We start from the raw sequence: 10,690 nt of genomic DNA on the forward strand, positions 1-10,690 counted from the left end.
GACACGCGACGCCACAGGAGGCGGCCAAGGCGGAGCATACGGATTTTCGGCATATACTTGCACTAATAATTATCAAGTATCGATTGCTGCGAGAACAATAAAATCCGTAGGTACTTCAAGAATCCAGCATACATATTTGTTCAAGAAATTCCAATAATTCTAAGAAAAAATCGATCGGCCATTTTAAGAATCATCTGCGAGTGCGAAAAGGACAGCAAGATAGACTTTCGAGGGAGAGTGAAAGAGAGCACTCACGGCGACGGCGCATCATTTTCAAGTTTCAACGCCTACAGTCAACGGCGCGATTTCTCCAATTTGCCAGTATACTAGTGGCGTCGAATGGCGTCCGAGTTCGTGTTAAAGGATTAATTTTGCTTTTAGTCACAAAAATATATTGTATAATTGTATTAAGTATTAATTACAAGTGCGCAAATTAATTAGCTGTCAAGATGGATGATAATATGTTAAAGAAATTGCGAGTGAGTAGGGGATACTCCAAAGGTACGATCTCTAGACTTTATTCTTTCATAGCCGATTCGAACGAATTAATTGTAAGCTCACTTGAAGCGTTAATAACGAAAAGGGATAGATTATTAGCTGTTTTTAAAGAGTACGAAGTTTATAACAAAGAGATCTTGGCATTAGATTCGTCTGACAATGAAAATGTTGAAGACATGGAAAACAAATATTTCCATTGTCTCACTGTTTTAAACGAAAATATAAAATCTAAATGTAATAAAAAGGAAGGGACAACCTCGGAGTCAGGTAACAGTGTCGTTTCCAAAATAAGATTACCCCATATTAATATTCCTAATTTTACTGGTAAATATTCCGAGTATGTTAACTTTATCGAAATGTTCAAATCTGTAATCCACAGCGACACTTCCTTGGACAAAGTTCAAAAGCTCTATTACCTGCGATCATTCCTCCAGGGCCCCCCTTACGAATTAATTAGTAATCTTCCTCTTGTTAGTGAAAGTTATGATAGTGCGTTGCAATTATTAGAAAAGCGATTTTATAACAAATATAAAATTGTAAATGAGCATGTAAATACTCTCTTAGACTTGGACAAGTTTGCCAAGTTCCCTAGTGCAAATGAGATTAGGAATTTTGTTTCCGTAGTGAGGCAGACGCTAAGTGCTCTGCGCAACCTGAAGGCAGAGGTGGACAACTGGGACCCTATTCTTCTGGGCATCTTGGTGCGTAAGCTGGACCTCTACAGCTCCCGCTCTTATCAGCTGGAGCGTGATCAAGAGCATGACCCTACGGTTGAGGATTTTTTGGCTTACTTGGATAAGCGTGCTCTCGCTCTAGAGAACACAACAGAAGCAGCAGAAGGTGGGAAGCGGCAGGGTGCAGCAATACCAGCCAAAAATAAGGTAGCCCTAGCAACGGCAGCCAAGACAGCGATGGAGTGCCTATATTGTAAGTGTGCAGATCACAAATTATACTCTTGTCGAAAGTTTAAATTACAGAACAGCGAAGAGAGAGTTGCCTTCGCAAAATCAAAAAGCTTATGCAACGTGTGTTTAAATTCACACTCTGGCAAGTGTAAATATCACTTTAGGTGTGGGCAGTGCAAGAAAAGTCATCACACACTGCTACATCTCGATGAAAAGGGTAGTCCAGGCCCAGTGGTCCTCCTATCTGGGGACTCTGCTAATAATATTTTAGTTCCCACAGCACGCGTAAACGTGTTTGCAAAAGATGGGCGAGAAGTGCATATAAAGTGCATACTAGACACAGGTTCTCAGGTGTCACTGATCACGACAAAGGCAGTGAAAGTCTTAGGATATACTCCTAAGCGAAATGATATTAACCTCATTGGTGTGACAGAGAGCCAGAATAAAGTCAGCTATTGTATCCCATTAAAAGTAAATTCTTTGACATCCCAATTTAACACTCTAGTTAACTGTCACGTGGTAGATAAAATCACTTGTAACTTACCTCAATCACCAGTCAGCCTAGAAGACATACAAATCCCTGCTGGTATCACATTAGCAGATACAACTTTTAACCAACCTTCAGAAATAAACATGCTAATAGGTGCTGATATCTTTTGCCAGGTCCTCCTGCCGCTTGAGGAACCTCAGCGCTCACATGCATGCAGTGACCTAGACAACCAGCAGCAACCTTCATATCCAGGCATCATAAATACGAAATTTGGCCATGTCATTGCCGGGGCAATGACATCTAGCATCATAAAAAATCAGGTTGTATCTTTAATTTGTACCAAGTGCGAAACAGACGTAAGTGACAGTCTCAGGAAGCTTTGGGAGGTGGAGAGTGTTCCAGAATTGCTAGTAGAAAGGGATTCAGAGCAAAAGTTAGCTGAAAATATCTTTGTAAGTTCAGTAAAACTTGAAAATAAAAAATTCACTGTTGACTTACCTTTGAAGCTAGAAACCTGCAAAATAAATGAGACTTTAGGAAATTCTTTTGACCTAGCATTGCACAGGTTTCTCAGTCTAGAAAAAAGACTGCAAAGCAACATTAATTTACTTCATGATTATCAAAAGTTCATAGACGAGTACATAGAACTCGGACATGGGCACTTTGTTGATATTTGCTCTTACAATTTCAATGAAGATCCAATTTATTTTATGCCACATCATGCGGTTATAAACGAGCAAAGCAAGAGCAATCGTACTAGAGTTGTGTATGATGCTTCAATGAAAACTAGTAAAAAGATCTCATTAAACGATATTTTATTAAATGGGCCTACAGTACAGAAAGAATTATTTGATATTGTTTTGTTATTTCGATTTGGAGAATTCACTTTGAGTTCAGATATTAAGAAAATGTTTCGCAACATATTGATTAACCCGGAGCACACTTCACTCCAGAATATTCTGTGGCGGGACGACCCTAGTCAGGCTATAAAATGTATACGTCTTGACACTGTCACTTATGGTGTGAAGTCTTCAAGCTATTTAGCAACACGATGCTTACTTGAACTTGCACAAAGGCATGAGCATGAGTTACCACTAGCATCATTTATAATAAAAAATTGTATGTATGTTGATGACGTCATTTATTCGTGTTCTGATTTGCACAAATTGCTTGAAGCTAAACGGCAGTTATGTGAACTGTTAAGTTATGGGAGCTTTACTTTGCATAAGTGGGCTTCTAACACACATTCTATTCTCTCTGACATTCCGGAGGTGGAACAGCAATTTAGTGAGCTTGAGCTGCAAAAAGGCAACTACAATATGAAGGCTTTGGGGCTTACACTTGATGTTCAAAAGGATTTTTTTAAAATAGACAGCCCAGAACCATTTGATGAACATACAATGACAAAAAGAGGAGTTCTTAGCTATATATCGAAGTTCTATGATCCCATGGGTTTTGCTAGTCCAATTGTAATTAAGGCAAAAAGTATAATGCAAAAAATATGGTCATATAATATTGGATGGGATGAACATATACCTAATGAGCTAGTTGACGAATGGCTTCAATTTGCTAGAAGCTTAGCTGCCATGCATCCTATCCATTTAGACAGGCACATCCCAACCATCAATGCGGCAGCAGTCCAGCTGATTGGCTTCGCGGATGCCTCCAGCACGACGGGGTACGGGTGCTGCATATACCTACGCGTGGTCGACAAAACAGGTAAGGCTGAATTATCTTTACTCTGTTCGAAGTCGCGAGTAAACCCACGTGCGAACGCATTAACAATACCCAGGCTGGAGCTTAATGCTGCATTGCTACTTTCCATTTTAATAGAGAGAGTTTATGACACCTTGCATAAAAATATTCAAATTGATGATGTATACCTATTTACCGACTCCAAAATAAAAGCAAAAAACCGATAGATGGCGCTGGCTGTATGTGGCTTCTGCAGAGAATCCTGCTGATTTGAATAGTAGAGGCATCAGCTCTCAGGAGCTTCCGACTTGGGACCGAAGTTTCTGCAGTCAAGGTACGAATTTAATAATACGAAAATAGTTTTACCTGAAAACTTACCTGAAGTGAAGGTGAAGTTACCGCTCACTCCTCCGGCTAAAGTTGTCTTGACAGCAGGTACACAGCACAACATATTTATAGTAATAAATAAATATTCAGACATAGGAAAGATGACCAGGGTAATTGCATATGTGCAAAGATTTTGTCGCAACTTAAAAGAGAAAACAAAACTTCGAGGCAGTCTCAGTCCTAATGAGTTGCAACATGCGCTGCACTCAATAATTAAACATGAGCAATCAATACATTATTGTGAAGAGAAAGACTCTTTACAGAAAGGTAACTCCGTGCGAGGCCACTGCAAAATTTATATCCATTCATTGATACAGATGGCCTGATAAGAGTAGGAGGTCGTTTAGTCAATTCTGATATACCGATTGGACAAAAACATCCTATCATTTTACCTCGAAAATCGCGAATAACTGAGCTTATTATACAGAGTGAGCATGTTAGGTTATTACATGCTGGACCTAAGTCACTCCTAGCTAACTTAAATCAAAAATACTGGCTAATTAATGGCATGCGACAAGTCAAAAAAGTGACTCATAAATGCTTGGTTTGTTTTAGGCTGAAGGCTGGTGCAGCGAAGCAGTTGATGGGATCCTTGCCTCAACACCGCGTGACGTCATGCAGGCCGTTTCAAAAAGGGCATGGGCATGGACTTCGCTGGGCCAATCCAAGTTAAAAATTCGCGTGTAAGGAAAGCCATAGTCAGTAAAGGTTATGTATGCATATATGTATGCTTTGTCACGAAGGCATTTCACTTAGAGTTGACCTCAGATTTGTCAACTGATGCATTTCTAGCATCTTTCAAAAGGTTCATCAGTAGACGTGGTTTGCCCAGCGACGTATTCTGCGATAACGGTGGTTGTTTTCGTGGGGCAAGGAACCAGTTAGCTGAGCTGTACAAGCTTAATAGTTCCGCTGCTCACCAGACGCTTGTGCAAGCTTATGCCGCGAAAGAAGGTATCCAATTTCATTTCACGCCTAGTTATGCACCGGTATTCGCAGGGCTTGCAGAGGCGGCTGTGAAAAGTATGAAGTACCATTTAAAAAGAATTGTTTTAGATGCTGCATTAACTTATGAACAGTTACATACTGTTTTATGTCAGATAGAGGCAGTGCTTAATTCGCGCCCCATTTTACCTCTCTCTGAGGATGTCAATGATTACTGTTACCTGACTCCGGGACACTTCCTTATAGGTACAGCATTAACTATGTACCCTGAGGTAGATATTTCTGAAACCAAAGTAAATAGACTGGGGTTCTGGCAACAATGTATACAATTACAACAAAGGTTTTGGAAAGCTTGGTATAAATATTATTTAAATACTTTGCAGAATAGAAATAAGTGGTGTAAATCTATGCCTAATGTAACTGTAGGTGCACTTGTACTCATGAGAGAAGCGAATGTTCCTCCGCTGGCGTGGCCCATGGCACGAGTAGTGGATGTATTTCCTGGAAATGACGGCAAGGTTCGAGCCTTGCAGCTAAAAGGAGCTAATGGTCAATTATATACTAGGTCACTGCAAAGCATAAGTGTGTTACCCATTGAAAAGTAATTTTCTAATAAAATAAGATGTCTTTATTGTAATTTTAGCTATGTAACGTGTATAAGTGTTCTATTTTTATATAAAAGTATAAAAAGTAGTAACTAATTCAACAAAAAATATAAAATACTTATCTGTTATTGTTGTGTAATAGGTATTGTGTTACTAAGTGCATAATATTACATGCCTTACCTGGTTGTATTAGATTAAGTTATATGTAGGTTTAGTACATAACATATGGATTCACTTCTATGTATCCTATAGATTCGTAAATTTCGCTTTACATGCCTACCTACTAGGTTGAATTAGAGTAAGTTATAGTAATTTAAGTTACATAGCATTAAGACTCATTTGCATGTATCGTTTTTACCTTTAGATTCTGCTGTATGTAGAAATAAGGGATTGTTATTGTTTGATTGCCTGGGGCGGCAGTATGTTTATGGCAACACAAAATATATAATTTTTTAGTCTGTAAACGTTGCGCGTCTAGTTTTTTAGCTATGGCAATGTTTTTGTAGTCCGCCATTGATTGATTGAACCACCGTGTCTGTAACTAACGTGAGCATTAAAAGTGTTAATTAAAGCAAGTCGTTTCAATAAGGAATCAAGCTAAACCTAAATACCTACAGTCCACAAGAACACCGAAGTTAACAGCCTCGATTCTGGAGTGCGCCCAGGTGCTGCTCACCCGCACTGACACGGAGGAGACGGCGCTGCTGCGGGCCCAGAACACCAGGCTCGCAGCACAGGTGGAGGCGCTCAGAAAAGAGCACCTCGAGCTCAAGCGAGCGCCGTCGCCACCTTCTGCGAGTAAGTGATGCTCGCGAAGGAGGCGGCAGAAAGGGAGAGAGAGGCTGCCTCCTCTTTCCCCTCACGCAGCAGACGAACTGGGCGTCGCAGGGTGGTCGCCGACTATCGACCACCCTAGGGCGTGGCCTGCGGACGGCAGACTCGGGGCGTCTCGCCGTCCGACCAGCAACAGGCCTCAAGGCGGCGGCGTCGTGTTCCGCACGCGCGCCTCGTAGTGGAGTCCTGCGGCCGAGGTGACAGCCGCAGTGATTGACGGGGCACGCCTGACTCTTTACATCAGGCGAGTCAACGCCCGTCGGAGGGGTGCGAAGAATGCTTCGGCGATACCCTCCCCTCCGCCTTATGGGCACACGGAGGACACGGGTTGGGTTTTAGTCAGTAGGAGTCTGACAGTCCCCTTCGCTCTTCCCCCAGAGCGGAGGGGCTCCATGTAGGATTTCCCAACCATAAAAAAAAGGACCAGCTCCTTGGGGTGCATGTCAGTCGCCTCCTCGTGGCGCACCCTGGGCAACGGGGCCGGCTTGAGCTTGCTCGCCGGCCACAGCTAAGACTGACGCGGAGGGCATGCCACGGGTCGCTCCCGGTCTTTCTCTGTTTTCAGAGTGGACTGTGTGCGCGGCCCCGTGGCAAAGAAGGGAGTGTAAATTTATTTTGTAAATATATATTAATTAGTTATGTAATTTAGGTAGGCTATAAATATTTTATTTTATTTGTATTTAATGTAGGTTTTGTAAATTTTTTTGTAAATTTTACTTTTGTTTTGAGGTTACGATGAGGTTTGTTTCGATTTGTTTACATTTTTGCTTGGTTGCGGGTTTGAGCTTTTTATGCATTTTGTTGTAGCATGGAACGTAACAGAATTACTGGTAGAGATATTGAAGATTATTTAAGCCAGTTAGAGGATGGTTATTTGTCCGAGGATAGTAATGAAGAAGATGAAAACGATTTTGAAGATATTCTAACTACTGCAGAGCTGCGAGTCGTACTGGAAGAAAATGAACAATCTGAACCTGTAGCCGATGTGCAAGACCCCTCTTTGATAGAAGACCCTCCTTTGATAGAAGACCCTGCATTGATTGATGACCCTGTCCCAGGTCTAAACAATAATACTACTAGTGGTTGCCAACCAAATCGTGATGATATTGATGTGCAAAGGCTTATATGGAAAAAGCAGTCACTTACATTCCAAGAAGATAACATACGATTTCAAGGTTGTAATGATCTTCCTGCATCAATAATGACACTCGAAACGCCTTTTCAATTTTTCTCCTATTATTTTACTCCGGATTTCATCAGCAATATCACTGAAGAATAGAACAGATACTCCGTTCAAAAGCAACCAGATCGTCCCGATTGTGTGACTGACTTTGAGATACGTAAATATATGGAGATATTGATCTTCATGTCTGTATACCATTACCCGAATGTTCGTTCTTATTGGCATACCAAATTTGGCTTTCAGCCCATATCTAAGCCTGTAAACAGGTTTGAAAAAATAAGGCTCATCATTCATTTCAATAACAACAATATGCACAAACCCATAAACGATCCCAATCACGATAAACGGAATTTTTTTTAGCTGTTTGGGCGCATAACGCCTACACAATTAATTTTATATAATTAACTAAAACTAAAATACTTTTTTAATAACGTCAAACGTCGTAAACTTCATTAATTGTCAATTGTCATTCGGTCTATTCTCTCTCCGATCGCCACGCTGTAAACATCTTTTGTATTAAACCCAGTTATAAAGTTTTGGTTGTTTAATTTGGCACCAGTGTATAACGAAATATACACTAGCATACCGTTGGATCAACGCCTATCCATCGATGAGCAAATGTGTGCTACAAAAATACGGCATTTTATGAAACAATATTTGCCTGGAAGAGATCACTACTTAGTGATATGGCCCTTTGCATACTTTTGTAGTGATTTTGATTTTAAGCTTTTTTCTTGTATTTTGTTTATTTTCTGTGTGCAATAAAGCTGTTTATTATTATTATCTTTGAAACCACATAAATGGGGTTTCAAATTGTTCATGCTTTGTTCATTGATGGGCTATGCCTATAAATTCATTATATACTCAGGAAAGGACAATGAGCCCATGCTATAAAACTTTCGCGAGCCATTCCAAGAAGAATGAATCACATTGTCTACTTTGACAATTTCCACACCTCTTTGCCACTCATGTACTATTTGGCAAAACAAGGCATATGGTGTTTGGGAACCGTGCAAAGAAACCGTCTCGGCAAATCTTATAAATTGCCTACAAAGCAACAAGTGATGGCAAAGTCTGTGGAAAGGGGATCTTATGAAGAATATGTGACCAGCTACAATGGAATTGAAATGTCTTCAGTAAGTTGAAAAGACAATAGACAAGTGACTTGGCTGTCTACTTATGTGGGAGCTGAGCCTATATCCACCATTGAACGCTATGATAAGGTTGAGAAGAGGAAGAAATTTATACAGTGTCCAAAAGTTGTGGTGTGGATTTAATGGACTCGTACTTGGGCAGGTACAGAATCCGCATGAAAAGTAGGAAGTGGTATATTAGGCTATTTTATCACCTTTTTGACTTGACAGTCATAACTATATAATGACTACGACCATAACTAGTGCGCTGTTCGTGAATTTCAAAAATAAAAACGAAATTTAAAGAGCTGTTCATATTTTGCGGCTGTCTCGAAATACTGTGATGCGCCGTATAGAAACAATAAGTAAAAACTTAAACGAACAACTACAAAAAGATATCGTCCTATGCGTTGCTTTCACGCTTCAATTTGGCGAGTCAACAGATATCACTGATACTGCACAATTACTTGTTTTTTTTCGGATGGTCTTTGAAGATTTTTCGGCCAAAGAAGAACTGCTAAGTATGATTTCCTTAAAAGAAACAACTCGTGGCCTTGATATATTCACGGAATTCAAAGCATATATTTGTCAGATTAAGCTACCCTTGTATAAACTCGTATCAATGACAACTGATGGAGCTCCTGCAATGACAGGTATTCATAATGGTTTTATTAATTTGTGTCACAAAGAAGAAGATTTTCCAGACTTCTTTAGCTACCACTACATAATTCATCAACAAGTACTGGCTAGTAAGAGATTAAACACGAAACATGTGATGGATATTTCTTTCAAAATTGTAAATTCCATAAAGGGAAAGTCCCTCCAAAGGCGGCTCTTTAAACAGCAATTAGATGAAAAGGAAACAGAATTGGCATTGCACACTGACGTAAGGTGGTTGAGCCGAAGCAAGTTTTTCAAAGATTTCGAGATCTATTGGAAGAAATAATAAAATTTCTTGATGAATGGTGTGATGATTGTCAGCAATTGTGTAATTTAGACTGACAATGTGATTTAGCTTTCTTGGCTGATTTTACTGGAAAACTGAGTACATTAAATCTGAATCTACAAGGCAAGAATAAAACATTAACAGAAATGATGAGTCCTATTGCAGCATTTCAAAGTCAAACAGAATCTATGATAGTTGTAAACTATCATAGATATTTGTAAACATCAAGGATCATTTGGAAAAACCTACAATTTCATTTCTGAGAAGTACACGACAGAAATTAGGGCAGTGTTAGCAGAGTTCGAAATTCGCTTTAGTGATTTCAGAAAAATTGAGTAGTTGGTTCAATTCATAAGTTATCCGTTATATGATGCCATTGATTATAGTGATATCTATGAATTGGCTACAAACTTTGCAGATACATTTCAAATGGAGCAAATGAACAGACTCATGGCAACATATAACGAATTTTCGTCTAAGGGTGACATCGATATCTTTCACCCTCAAGATTGTGCCAAATTTGTTAGAAAGTGTTTAGATGTTATTTATGACGAAGAATGATTGTATAGTTAATAATTTTTTGTTGCACTTTACTTCTCTATCTCATCTAGATTAAGTGGATTAATTTGTTATTAATTTAATTCTTAATTTTTAACTTTGTTTGCACCTAGCTTTATTTTGTTTTGTTTTGTTTTGTTTTACTATTTAGATGATACCTTAATAGCATCATGTAATCGCACACAAACAAATGCCAACAATGTTGTATACACCTGTAAAGGCAAATCATACTGGATTGTATATTTAGTGCATTATAATATTGTGTTAGTTATTATGATAAGTCGATGGTGTATCTTAATAAATAAATAAATAAATAAAAAAAAAAAACGAAATTATTACTCTGCGCTGCGACATATTTCTAAAAGCAAGAACACCCGCAAGTCAAGATTTCTGGGTATTGGTTTCCAACGAAAAATATCCAAATTTGAAAAAATGTGTTGAACAACTTCATTCGTGTTTTGGTTCAACATATTTATGTGAGTCAACATTTTTCTACTTAAAACAAAACAAA

General features: G+C 39.1%; 1 protein-coding gene across 1 annotated transcript; it reads left to right on the forward strand.

The window, feature by feature from the left end:
* The first annotated feature begins 334 nt into the window (after positions 1–334).
* Positions 335–1,804, forward strand: LOC124540253. Its single transcript, XM_047117719.1, has 3 exons — positions 335–501; positions 1,123–1,425; positions 1,755–1,804. The coding sequence occupies exons 1-3, from the start codon at positions 450–452 to the stop codon at positions 1,802–1,804; spliced, it is 405 nt and encodes a 134-aa protein (XP_046973675.1). The 5' UTR covers positions 335–449.
* Positions 1,805–10,690: the final 8,886 nt, after the last annotated feature.

Source organism: Vanessa cardui, chromosome 24, assembly GCF_905220365.1.
Source record: "Vanessa cardui chromosome 24, ilVanCard2.1, whole genome shotgun sequence".
Lineage (NCBI taxonomy): Eukaryota > Metazoa > Arthropoda > Insecta > Lepidoptera > Nymphalidae > Vanessa > Vanessa cardui.

Bases quoted from the DNA above. Each gene is read 5' to 3' on its own strand.
- LOC124540253 (XM_047117719.1), top strand. From the start codon at position 450: ATGGATGATAATATGTTAAAGAAATTGCGAGTGAGTAGGGGATACTCC. The intron at 502-1,122 runs GTACGATCTCTA...TTGTTTCCGTAG, and splicing joins GAGTAGGGGATACTCCAAAG to TGAGGCAGACGCTAAGTGCT. The intron at 1,426-1,754 runs GTAAGTGTGCAG...ACAGGTTCTCAG, and splicing joins AGCGATGGAGTGCCTATATT to GTGTCACTGATCACGACAAA.